A 13637-nucleotide genomic window follows, 5' to 3' on the forward strand; every position below is an offset into this window, starting at 1 on the left:
CCAATGAGACCTTATCTTCTCCACCCACCAGTACCAATGCTTTGGCCCTGCGTCAGTACTACAAGGGCAAGTGAGATGAAAGGAAGCAGAATAACAAGAGAGGAAGCCAAAGAGCATGGTCCCCAAACACTCCTTTAGGAGTCAATTCAAGTTATGTTCTAGTTATTGACCCCAATTCTGGCTCAGACCACCAATCTCAACAACTTAATTTCTATCACAGTTGCGACTCCACCTGCAAAAGCTGGGACCTCAAGTGATATAAAGGTCTGCATTTATAAATGTCTCTCCTATAGAATAGCTGAAGCCATGGAATTAATTTGCGTGGGGTGACAACTTTGGCCCAGGCTTCTTCTTTGCTTATAGATATCAGGTTTGCCATTATGGCAGTAATTTCAACTTTTTTTCCCTAAAGCTGTCTTAAAGAGAGAAAAGAAGGAGAGGAGAGGACAGGAAAGTCTCTTTTGATATCTTCATTTCTCAGGCAGAAGTCTTACAATTATCTAAGAAAGAAAACTTTTGTGTTAATTTCTTGTAGATTGTTTGGTCTTTTTGCTCAGCAGCAATTTAAGATAAAATTATATACATAATTTCATAAACGCTATTTATAAAGTTGTGGATACATATTATGCATATTTTGTGCCAAAATGAATCCATTTTTACCACTGGGAAATGACAAGTCCCAAACACTGAATAAGGGGCTATTTTTAAGGCATTTGTTGCTGAGTAGCATCTCTCTGTCTATAGCCATGGGAATAGACACCATTTTTAGCTTCTCATAGTTCTGGAGCTGGATTTGTTCCAGAACAGTTTGTCACAACAGAGGGCCATTGGATGGCTATTTATGATAAATGGATTTGTGGATTATGGGATCAAACATTTTAGAAAACAACTGTGCTTACCTTCACATCAGAACTGTTTGGGGAGCTCCTATTCATACCCTTGCTGCATCTCCCAGGAGCAGGAACTGAAGTCACTGAGAAACACTCTGTCCAGGTGACAGTTCTCAGGACAGTTTCCTCATCTCCCGGTGTGCCTGCTTGTATCTTGGTGCTTTCAACAGAGTTATCTGGAAGCAGCTGCTGCCAGCATTGCTTCAGGATTATTACTTTCACATGTTTCATTCCAAGGAAAGGGAAAACATCCAGAGCCTTTTCAAATGCTACTGCCTTAGCATCAGGAGTGGGAGTAACTTGAAAGGTGAAACAAAAATCCCTGTCTGTATCTGCAATTTTTGCTACATTCTGTGCATTCTGGGCTTTCACTCAAAATAAACAAATTTTTAAAGGCCAAAAATTAAATCATATGCTAAGAAAAAAACTTTATTTTTTTCTCTTATTCAGAAATAGCATCATTGCAATGAAAAATAAATGAACTCTTGTTGCCTGTTAACAAACCAGCTCTGTGGAGAGCTGTCTCCAGCCAAACAACTCCCCTGGCTCAAGATCTGACCTTTATTCCTGGGTTCAGAGAGAAGTCCTGTGCAGCCATTTAAAAGCTGATACCAACTATGCCTGGAGCATGCATCTGAGAAGCAAAGTGGGGAACAAGGCACTGCTGGCCCCACAGGTGAGCAGTGCCACTGCCATGCCCAGTGAGATGGAAGAGGTGAGGCATGAAGCTACATAGGGGTCAACACACAGCCAAAACAACAAATACACCTGGGAGGAACAAAACCACCCTTGGGCACCCTGTGTGCTTGAAACTGTACCCATTTTTGACTTCTCTATTTGCTCCAGACCCTGTTTCCCCATTTGGATCAAGCAAGCACTCCAAAACCTACAGGACTGCTTTCACAGTTTTGAAATCGACTGGGCAGGTTGATTCACACTGGAGGGTGTTTTAGACAAGGTTCCCAAGACGCTGTCTCTCATAAAATTGTCATTTCTGTTTCACTCCCTGCCTCGTGACAGGGAGGGGTGCTCAGAGCAGTCTCAACTGCTCTTTACAGCTCAGGATTTCACCCCTCCTGGGAAGCAGCGCCAAAGATGTGCTCAGAGGAAGAGCCTTGCTTTCCACAAAGGCGTATCCCAGAGGCTTGTGCAAAGCAGATGGCAACACATCAGGAGGAGAGTCATGTAGGGGATTTCCAGGGAGATCTTTGTTCCCTGGGGCCTGCTGTAGGGAGGAGACAGAGTCTTTCTAAAGCAGGGCTGGAGAAGCTGGGAAGCATCTCTGGTTCCTTTTCTGTCTTTAACTTTGCTGCAGCCATCAGGGCATAAGCCCTATTGAAAGGGATTTTTCTGTCTCCCCTGCCAACCTCTGCCAAGGTGAAGGGCCAGAGTGTCAGTCATGGGGTACCCAAGACATTATGTTCAACCAACCCACCCTCACACCACTCTCCCCTGAGACAGCACAATCAAGACATCAACATTCTCCTTCCTACACCTCCACAGGATTTTTTTTCCTTCAGCGTTGGTTTCCCATGCATAGGTGTTGGTGTGCAGGTGTGCCAGGGTTTAACCCCAGCCAGCAATGAAGCACCACACAGCTACTCACTCTTCCATCCACCCTGATGGGATGGGGAAGAGAATCAGAAGAGTAGAAGTGAGAAAACTTGTGGGTTGAGATAGAGACAGTTTAATAGGTAAGGCAAAAGCCATGCATGCAAGCAAAGCAAAACAAGGAATTCATTCACTGCTTCCCATGGGCAGGTAGGAATTGCTTTTATCACAGAATATTCTGAGTTGGAAGGCACCCATACTTCAGTGAGCCAGCACATGTTGATTTGGAAAGATGTTCCTTTGCAAAGCTGAGTCATAAAGAGTATTGAGAAACTCTGCAATCAGTGATTAAACAAGAAGAAACATCCACCAGCAGGGAAGTGCCCAAAACTGTCATGCTGAACTCTACTTTTTATTTCAGTGTTTTGCTTTGGGTAAAAGGTTTCATTTGTTTCATTTGTCTGAGCATGATGCATTTCAAATTTCAGATCCTCTCCTCTTATCTTACAGCAACATTCAATTATGTTGATCTTGTACTTCTACAGTTGTGTGGGAAGGTGTCTGAACTTTTTGTTTAATGGTAGAAGACATTTCAATTGCTTTTTTGGACTCCAATTAGGAAAGATCTTAAATTAGACATTGGGGATATAAAAAAAAATGAACAAAACTGGAAAACAAGGGAGAATATTTGCCATGGCAATCCTTCTCTATTTTCTTTTGGGACATGAAAAGTATGTGCTGAAGAAGACACATCCCCAACACACACATCTCTTAAACCCAAATCCACCTAGCTTCCCAGTCCAGACACGGGTGGGGTGGGTGATGCAGCCACCCACATAGCACAGGCATGGGCTCTGCTATCCCAGCACTAGGAGTCCCAGTGTCCTATCACACTGCCAGTGTCACACTGCACACCAGTGCCAGACTGTCACTCAAGTCGCAATGCAGGTCAAAGTGCTGCAGCACATGGTATCTTTCAGGATGTGGTTTCTGGGATATTTTACTTCCACTGGTACTTTTAAAAATCTGCACATTAGATTCAGGCTCCTCAACCCAGTTTTCTCACAGGGATTGCACAAAAGATATGTCTGAGACTTGCCTGGGACCTTGAACTGCTGATCAATCAGACCTCACAGTCACTCTAAAAACGTGCACCCAACTCTCACCTAGGCATAGGGTCTGGATGTGGAATTTAGCAGACAGATCCTCAGGAATCAAGCAGTATTTGCACTGACCCATCTGCTGCAGCAGCTCCCACAAAGGACTAGAAAAAAAGCATTTGCCATTATTGAAATCTGTCTTGTGCAACGGATTCCGCTGAGAGCAAAGCAGATATTATGAATGAGCTGACAAAACCAGCCTGCTGTTGGCATAGGCACCAAGCAGAGACAGAGTAGCTACACTGGAAGTGTTTCATCCATTACTGTCAGAGAAGTCCTTTTACCACTGATCTTGCTCAAATAAATCATGTTGCCAAGCAGTTTTATAGAGGCGTTATACATCCAAAGCTACTTATGGTCCTGTTAAAAGAGATGCATTTCTTTTTTAGCTCAGTGTGGCTGAAATGCTGCCACAGAAGAAAGAGTTGTTGCTCAGAGCGCTATTGTAAAAGAGGTATTTTTGTAATTACAATAGGGAGGGACCATGTGAGCTAAGGAACCACTATCTTCTTCCTCTGACCCATCGCCTCCGGGCAGCATTGCAAAGCTGAAAATTTGCTACCACAAGCACAATAGCTGCTCACACAGTCTTTGCCATGGGGATTGATGAAAATGGGGAAATAATGATGTTACTTCCTCATTCACCATAAATCACCCATCCCTTCAAAGTGACCGGAGTATTATAAGTCTGGTCAGATGTATATGGACAACTTAACCAATTAGCTCTTTTATAAAGGCTGTCATCTTCTTAATGCAGTGTTAGATGCATTTAGGCATATATCTACAAAAGAAAGTATTTCTTTCTGAAGCTAACAAAGCTCTCATTCTAGCAAACTTAAAATTTTGGTCTCCAAATGTTCACCCTGTGGCTGTGTTCGCACTAGCAAGTTATTCAGTGACTGCAGAAGCCAACCAATAGATCAAAGTAGCTGGTCTAGATACACACTACATATACACATATTTATACACATAACACACATACATATATATACATAGATATGGTTTGCCACCATTAATGCCAGCAGGAAAATTCCTTACTAACGAGTAGAGTAGCTTAGGAAGACAGCATGTCCAGCACAGCTAAATCTACATGGCACATGTATAATTTCCATCAAGATTATGCTTTTGAATTTGACTCTGTTTAAATGTAGCCCTTCCCATAGCCAGTCGTATTGCTGTCATACTGCTGCTTTGCATAGCATGGCGAGGGATCTGTCCATCTGCTAATAAGCATCAAGGGCACTCCTGTCTCTGGAACGCAGAGATAATTCCCAAAGCCATTACCCTGCTGAGCCTGTCCAGCCCAGCAGGCAGCACAGGCAGCTGTGGAGCTGCTCCACTGCACTGACAAGCGAGGCAATGGGAACGGGGCCACAGACAGCAATGTGGTCTGTGACACACAAACCCACCGCATCCCAACAACTCAGCAAGGCATCCTCCAGCAGTGCCGAGGTACCTTAGCAAGAACAAACATCCACCTTCCAGTTTCCCCAGCACTGTTTTTTTAAATCCACACACGACAGGTAATGTCACGCTGCCCTGTCAAACAACAGAAAAGTACCAAAATCTCTCCATTTCAGCATTTGCTTGAGGCAGAAAAGGGCACTGGACAGGCACAGAAGAGAAATAAGGAGGCCTCTAGGCAATCTGCGGTACTATTATCTCTTGGAAAACAAATATAGGAGGGAACAGAGAAAAACTTTTTTTTTTTAATTTAACATCAGTTCAGGAGTCAATTGTGTGTAACACAGTGCCTGTGGCCACGCTGGCTTCAGGTCAAAATCCAGAACACACCTCTGGCTGCTGGCCCCAGCACAAAGAGGTTTCTGGAAATCCTCCAATGTCAACAGTGAGTCTGGCTGTCCAAACAAACATGCACTTGCAGTGGCAGAGGTGTATCAAAAAGATGGCCGATGCAGCTGCCTAAGGAGCAACCTGCTGGAAACCATCAGCCAAAGTGTATTTCTATCCTTCCATATGTAAGGAATTCCTTCCCATAGGACAAAAGGATGCCATGGATAGTAACTGTAAGTCTAGAAAGCAACTGGACAAATGCAGGGAATAAAGTCTACCTGGGTCCATTAAGCACAATAACAAAAATCCCTCGGCCACATTGTACTAAAGATAGAAATATTTAGAGGAGGTATCAGCCCACAGTTGCACTGATTCTGTAATCTGTCTCAGGTGTCCACTACTGTCCATCACTGGCAGCAGGGCGCTGACCTACACGGGCCTCAATGGCACAAAATGTGTAACATTTCTGGATTGTAGATCATGTTGAAAAGCAGTCATGAGTATTTGCTTGAACACTCGTGTTCACTGTCTGTGAACCGCAGCCACAGACACACACCATTTTCCTCAGGTGAGCAGGCCCCTAGTTTCTACATTAACACAAATGCATCACTCAAAGCCTCTCAGAGGAAAAAATGAAAGAGATTACTTCATCAACTCCCATCTTGCACAGTCAAATAATGCAGGGCCACACCAGGATACCTAAAATAGCAATTTATTGGAAAAAGCATTATGACTATTTATAGATGCTGTGACATGATTAGTACCTGAAAAAGAAGAATAAACTGGCAACCTACAGTCCAGCAAATCAACAATTCCCACTGAGCTCACAAAGTCAACGATCAACACAGAAGTTGTAAATCACAATATTATATTTATTTCAAAACTCCAGAAAATGCAGACAAAACACAAGCATCTTTGCATACAGAAAAGGCAATTCAGTTTGCTTAAGGCTTTGATATAATTTAACACTGTTTATGAAACTCTATCCTGCCTGCCACATGCAAAAGGCCAGTAGCAGGGCTGCTGTAGGCAAAGCCTACAGATGTGATTACTCTTATAGTTTGTTCAGAAGCTCTCGCTCTCTGTTTAGAGGGTATGCATGTTATGGAAAAACCCACCATGCTGCTGAGATGCACAGTTCTCTTCAAGGTTTATAACTGGCCTTCCTAACATCTGAGATTTCACAGGATAAATTTTGAGAAATGTCAAGGTTTTGATAATTGCAGGACATTCACCACTGGTAGCCAGAAAGGATTGTATCCACAGTCTAAACACAAATTCCAAAATGAACCTGGGAACACATAAATCAGACAGCACTGTGCTCTTCCATTCCTTACCCATACAGGTAAAAATAATACAGGACATGAATAGGTCCCTTTGGATTTAGGAATGGGCTTAAAGGGGCATTTGCTGCTTAAAAAATTCCTTTGAAAGCTAATCCTTTGTCTGTCTTGATTTCTCTTTTGATTCTCCCTCCTCTGCATTGCAATCACTAACTGCAGCCAATAGATTTTCCCTTGTTGTTTGTTTTTAATTAAGTGATATCTGCTCTTTTTACCCATCATGAACTAGCTGCTCTTGCACAGTCCCCTCAAGTGACTGAAACACTCTTGTGAGGTCTGCAGCAAAGCTCTTTTATGGCTCAGCAAGAGAGAAAAGGAAAGCACATCAGAAACTCAGGTTTTCTCCTTTAACTCCTGAGATTTGTTCTCTGTAAGCAAACAGCTTGATCAGCCAAAAGCCAAGATGCCATCTGACAAATGTCTCTTTCAGCTCCAGGGGAAAATGGCCTTTGGAAAGCACCTGAGCTTTCGGGCACTTAATCATCAGAGGACCACACCCCTTTTAGTAGAGGTAATGAATTATACAGGCACCCACAGCAGCATGGTGTGGGAGTGCATTCCCACTGAGGGCATTCTGCTGCGTCTCTGGCAGAGCCCACAGCTAAAATGCTGGTTTGATGCCTAACAGTTCAATATTGTTGGTCTTCTTGAAACAAGATCCACACTTGGTATTGTATTTGAAGTTTCCAAAAGGCTGTTATTCATCATTTGATATAAGTCCCAGTTTTCAAGAACAGTCATGTTCTCCTCTAAAGAAAACAGCTGCTCTGAGTAGCCCTTCAAAAACAGACACCATTTAAGAGAAGTTTTTTTAAAGATTGGCACCCACAGTAGTTTCACTATATGTTCACCATTCTTCAAATGCACCCTCAGATCACAAATGATAAGCATCTGCTTTCTTCCCAGCCTGTATTTTTCTAATTCAATTAGATTACCAGACACATTTTAGCTTTGGCCCTTGTATAGGCTGGTTTTAAAGAAATGTTACACAAAAGCAACAGGAAGGTGAGGAAATGATCTTGGGGTCTCCAGGTCACAGTGTCCAGCTGCTAGCTGAGATCAAGACATAGCACGCCCCAAAATGTCTCACCTCAAGCAGAAGAACAGCTGCAAACAGAAACCTGGATCTTTCTCTAAATGACATTTCTCAGTCAGATGACAGAAGCGTTGATCTCCTGCACACTCTGAATTAAAAGATGTTTATTTTCACTGTGCTGTGCTGGCAGCAATGCCTGTGTCCCTTTAGACTGCTTGTGGAATGGCAAAGATAAAAGCAGCATTTTACAGCTGCAGAAAACTCAAGGAGATAAAAAACTCACTGTATGACTGTGTGCACTTTCATCATGTTCCCCTGCCCGTCTCAGGTGAGACTAATAGTCTGCCAACACTTGGACGTGACTCCTGTCAGGCACCAGTCTTGCTAATTAAGTACTTTTGGCTTTCTCAGCATTGAACTATGGGAGCACAAAGGAGATAATGCAAGCCACAGAGAGATCAAGAGAGTCTGTGTAGCTGAGGACCTGGTCTGGAATGAAGGAGCAGGACCATCAGGAGGGTCAGCAAGTGTTCTTCTAAAATGGCTGGTCAATAAAAGACTACGGCATAGGTGTGGAGAAAGGCAATGATAGTTTTTCGCCTCTGCTGAATTATTAGTTTATTTTAAAGAGAACAGGGACATAGGGTGGGGTGGTTATCAGTGCAAGGCAGCAGCACGGGGAGCCAGATGTTCACTCTTTCACAAACCAGACCTCATTGCGTCGTCCATAAGGCTTCATAGGGGGGTCATAACCATTGCACAAGTAGAAATCCTTGCGGTATGCAGCTTCACTCCCCAGAGCAGCCTTCAGCTTGGCAGCATAGTTCACGTAATCCGCCTCTTTGGCATAGCCACCAAACTGCCTGTAAAGAAGTCAAACACAGAGAGGTGTTGAGCAGTCCTGGCAAAGCACAGAAAGGGAGAGAGAGAGAACAGTATATAGCCAGGGTATATTTAGACACGCATTTTGGTCCAGGTCCTGCCAATATGTACTCATGCATGCACTGTTCATTGTGAACCAGCACACTTCAACTTCATCTGTGATAGATGACGTCTCAACGGTTACACAGCCAGGGTGCAATCATCCATTGGCAGACCCCAAATGGATCCCCCCAAACATCCCCATGTGTATCACCCAGCAGAATGGCCCTGCCCTTTGAATCAACACCGTATCAGAGGAACAACTTTCTAGGACACAAGGTTATGTCCGTCAGCTCAGCCCACAGTCCTAACACCAACGCTATCAACAACCATATTCACTGTGGTGTTAACAATCATCTGCTGGAAGCCTGATCATAAAGGAAAGCCAAACTCTAGCTAGCCCAAGAAAAAGGGGAGACATTGGCAATTATAGCACATGATGCTATTTAAAAGGAGTGGGCTGGAATGAGTCTGGTTTATGTCGAACTCTCACCAAGAGGAACTGTTTTCACATCAGCCTGCATCTCACCACCTTGCTTCAGGGCCAAGCTTTGAGACAAAACAGCCTGATATGGCAGAATTGGCCCACGCCCAGAGCAAAGGCCAAGCAGCAATTGCAGGCAAGTTCAGAGTCAGCCGAAATAGTTCAAGAAAGGAAGCAGAGGAACTTTCTAATGGTTAAAGACAAGGTGAAGATCTTAGTGCTAATGTTATGCTAGTTTTCATTCAGGCTGCCAGTCAAGAGCCAAAGACATCCAAAGGTGATTTGAAGCAATGAAATGGTTGCTTGTTTCCATGGTGAACTCTAGTGTGAGTCCATCTAAATGAGACTTTAGCTGACACCTGTAGTTTGACATGAACCACATCAAAGGATGTTCTTGATGACTATGAACCATTTGGATCCCAGTAAGTGGGGAAAATAATAGTTTTTGTATAACAGAAATGACTCAGTATCTTTCAGGGCTAACCTCCACACTAGTTTAACCAGTGGAAAAAAGTCCAGATTCCAAATCAGTGCAACATGACTAAAGGTAAGAAATTAAATAAAACACCTGTCTTCAGTGTAGACATACCCGTCCATCTCTACCACATGCACCCTTGTCCAGCAAGTCACTGGTAAAACAAACACTGCACTTCAGAGCATGCTAAAAAGACCTCAGCGCTTAGGACTGGAAATCCCAGGATGCATTTCTTACGTGGAATAAATGGTCATCCCCTGTCTCTCTTCAATCTTAATGCTTTCATCAGTAGGATGAGGAGGGTTGTCTTGAAACTGGCTCGGGATTCGCAGAGACACTTTCACTTTCTGCTGAAAGGAGCCATCTTCAGCAGGAAAAGCAGTGATGGAGACAGGAGCAGTCATGCCCATACCAACCCCTGAAAGAGACCACAGACACTGCTGAAGAAGTCAAGGTTCTCAGGAACTCACAAAATTAACAGGAGATTCACAAAAGCTAATTTTAGTTTAGGAAAACTCCTCATACTGAATTTCTTGTATATTCAGTCAGGAGTGGGCCCCTCTGGGGCATGCAGGCAGAACAATCATATCAGGCTTCTGCTTGGGCCAAGCTCTCTCTCCACACAAGGGCCGTGGGAGACAAGGCCCCCAGGTGATCTCTGGAGCACTTTTTATTAATGGTGCTGGTTTTGTGGTTCTTGGAGACACTCTGTTCTATTGACAAATCACTTCTAACACAACAGGGTCTATAGTTCTGGGGCAGGCCACTGGCACATAAAAATCTAAATCAGCATTTAAATTGATACTAACTGCACTTAGTCATGAACCCATAGCCAACACTGGGTGACAGAAGCTTTCTCTTAAACCCTTCCAAATCCTTCCAGACATCCAACAAGTTCCAGTACCCCAAAACATAGTGCTGTTATGGCTTTAAACAGAACTGACCATGCTGTCCACACTCCAGGAACAGCATGCTTTTTCCCCGCTCATTAGCACCAAGAGCCATCACATGGTACTGAAGACCATTTTTCTTCACTCTTCTTGCAGCAGTAAGGAACCTCCAAACCTCAGGATCAGGCAGCCACAAAAACAACTGAGATCAAGCCATCTTTCTCATTTATTTTCCTTTGATACCATAGCTGTGTTTGTGTCCAATGTTATAGAAGGCACCTTTTCTGCTACAGCAACGGGGATCATCACCTTTCCAAAACACACTGCTGTAAATGCCATTTCCCACTGCATCCAGCTCCTACTCCCACAGAGACTATACCAGTACCTCTACTAGATGCTGGAGAAAGGTGTGTGAGCACATGTATATGCCTCAGAACTACTCTGTAGTCGTCTCCTGCTATAAATGGTTAAAATGCACTTACTTTAGTAAAATGAGAATTAGAAGCAATCACCTGGAAGCACTGTTATAAAACATTATGAAATACCATTAAAAAGGAAGCTTCAGTACCCTTTCATGAATAAAAACTGCTAGATAAAATGTCAAGAGCGGTTATTTCACTGCCTACAAGGCACATCACAGAACCTGTGTCCCAGATACCCTGGATTTCATCAGCTACTGCTCACCCAGGGAGCTGTGATAGATACATGTCTGCCTGTCCTCATGTTGTACCAGCTGCAAGGTAACTCATTCCTGCTTAAACAAATAATTTTTGACATTTTACTCTGAAACAGAGATGGGTTATAAGTGGACTCAGCATCAGTTGGTTGGGCACGATTTAAACTGGCGAGTTTACTTCTCCCAGTGATGAGCCATGCCCATCACAGACTCCCAGTGCCGGGAGCCACAAGCCAGGCGGACCCGCGGTGCCATCGCCTCCATCCATGCTGCCTTCACCAAGCCTCAACCACAAACATCCGCCAAGCCCCCTGGGGCAGGCAGCATCTCTCACCCTTGTCGTTGCTCCCTCCGACGTACTTGAGGAGCTTGACTGCCCCTTCCTTCGAGGCTTCGTCGAACGGCTTCCCCACCAACTCCACCGCCGCAAACCGCCCGCCCTCGCACGCTCTCTCCTCGTAGCTGACCTGCTCCTGGGGAAGGAGGTGGGGGATGGAGACGCTGCCAGGAAGAATGCGCTGCCCGGAGGTGATACTCTCTTCCCCTCACAGCGCCTCATCAGTCCCCGCTGGCGCAGAACCCCGCAGGGAACAGCGCCGGCCGCCCGCCCCGCCACAGACCTTCTCGCCCTTGCTCAGCACCCGGCAGGGCCATGCCTCCACCGTGCTCAGCAGGGAGTTCTTCACCATGCCCAGCATGGTGCCGCGCCGCTCGCTCCGGTGCCGCTCGGCTCGGCTCTGCCCCGCTCGGCTCGGGTCGGCCCCGCTCGGCCGCGGTGGGAGGGCCCGGGGGCCGCCCCGCCGCCTGGAGCGCGGCCATCGCCCGGGGCGCGCCCGGGGCCGCCTGCGCCGCGGGGCTGGGCCGGAGCGGCGGGACCGGCGGGGAGCGGGACCGGCGGGGCTGGGGCAGCGGGAGGCGGGCCCCGAGGGGGAGGTGATGGAGGGCGCCGAGAAGTGTGAGGAGTAACGAAGTGCGGGAGCAGATGGTACTCGTCTGGAGGAGAGAGATAGAGGGGAGAGGAAGTACTGGCGAAGCGCGTAGAGTGGCACAGTGCTCCTGCAACTGCAAAATCATAACCTTTTTTTTTTTTTTAATTTAATAAAAAGAACTAAAGGGGAACACAGTCGGTTTTTAGGTTTTTAAGACAGTGAATTTGAGGCAGTGCTCTCTGTCTCTGGATGTTGTAAGGTTTAGGAGAGGGGTAGATCTTAGAAGCCCCTAATGATACTTGGTCTCCCTTGACTGATCACCCAGCCAGTCACCTCTGCTTAAAATTCCGTCCAAATCCCATCCCAGAAATACACGTAAATGAACACAACAGGGAGCTTAGATGACTTATGTAGCTGGATATATTTATATGCATAGAAGACTTAGACACTTCATGACCACAAGTGTTTTTTTGTTGTGTAAGCCATGTCAAAGGACAAGTACTAGCTAGAGAAAGTGTCTTGCACAGGATCTTTCAAGAAGAGGTTAGCAAAGGCAGAAATCAAATACCAGTCCCTAGGAATCAGTCCCATGGATCAGACCAACTTCCCCAGGCAGATGAGACAGTCACCTCGAGGTCATTGCTCAGCTGGACTCCTGCCTACTCAAATGGAAGGTGAGAGGTGCAGAAGTAGGCTGACACATAACTTTCCTATACTCTTAAAGAGCAAAAAAGAAAACTGTAAAAGAAATATGACATTAAAGCTTTTCCATCTAAAGAGAGAGGACCGTGCAAAGGCAAAGAAGTTACAGAAGCTGGCTGTGATCATCAGATTGAATAGGCCATGTTCGGATCAGGGAGCTGGGCTAGAGCCTGGCATGGACTTTCACAGAGTGAATGACAGGCTGCTATCACTGGTGACAAGGCCACAGACCTGGTAATTTATTAACCATTTATATTTTTTTGTTTATTCACCATTATGCAAGAAATTGCAGAATTGTAGTATACATACGTTGCATACTGCAACTTATTTTTTCTCTTAAGGCAAATGGTTTCTCCATTGTGCTGAGAAGTTTTTGCCAAGAGTACCAACTTGCACATATAGGTAGGAACACATGGACTCCTTTGTTTCTGGCAGAAGCTGGTGGTAAAATGGTAAAAAGTAAAAGCATACAGTGGTCTGGTCTGGCCTCCCATCTCCAGCCATCTGTGACTGAGGGAAGTCTCATCTTTCTGTTTCAAGTAGTCCTCAATTAATTTTATACTAATTCAGGTTGCCTGATAGAATGCTCATGTCTAAGATATACCATGAAAGCTGACATTTATGTTGTATTCTTCCTCCAGATAGGCCAAAATAACCAGCAGTCCCTACAGTCCTGAACAAAGCATCCCTTGGAGGGACCAGCAGTGTGTGCAAGCATGCAGCTGATTCTACAGCACAGCCTAGTAGCTCTAAGTGCAGAATAACAAGAAGTTAGGAGCCTTTCTC

At 45.0% G+C, this 13637-nt stretch overlaps 1 protein-coding gene across 1 annotated transcript; it reads right to left on the reverse strand.

Annotated features, from left to right (window-relative positions):
• Positions 1-6091: 6091 nt before the first annotated feature.
• Positions 6092-11991, reverse strand: HEBP1 (heme binding protein 1). Its single transcript, XM_051784312.1, has 4 exons — positions 11841-11991; positions 11555-11693; positions 9892-10072; positions 6092-8637 (listed from the first exon to the last, which is right to left on the reverse strand). Exons 1-4 carry the CDS (start codon positions 11916-11918, stop codon positions 8466-8468), a joined length of 570 nt encoding a protein of 189 aa, XP_051640272.1. The 5' UTR covers positions 11919-11991; the 3' UTR covers positions 6092-8465.
• Between the last annotated feature and the right edge of the window lie 1646 nt (positions 11992-13637).

This window comes from Manacus candei, unplaced genomic scaffold, assembly GCF_025592945.1.
Source record: "Manacus candei isolate 608988 ecotype Guabito, Panama unplaced genomic scaffold, ASM2559294v1 h1tg000018l, whole genome shotgun sequence".
NCBI classification, from domain to species: Eukaryota; Metazoa; Chordata; class Aves; order Passeriformes; family Pipridae; genus Manacus; species Manacus candei.

Coding starts and splice junctions, on each gene's coding strand:
- HEBP1 (XM_051784312.1), bottom strand. CDS start 11,918: ATGCTGGGCATGGTGAAGAACTCCCTGCTGAGCACGGTGGAGGCATGG. Junction 11,694..11,840: donor TGCTGAGCAAGGGCGAGAAG/GTCTGTGGCGGG, acceptor CTCCTTCCCCAG/GAGCAGGTCAGCTACGAGGA. Junction 8,638..9,891: donor GGGATGACCATTTATTCCAC/GTAAGAAATGCA, acceptor ACTTCTTTACAG/GCAGTTTGGTGGCTATGCCA.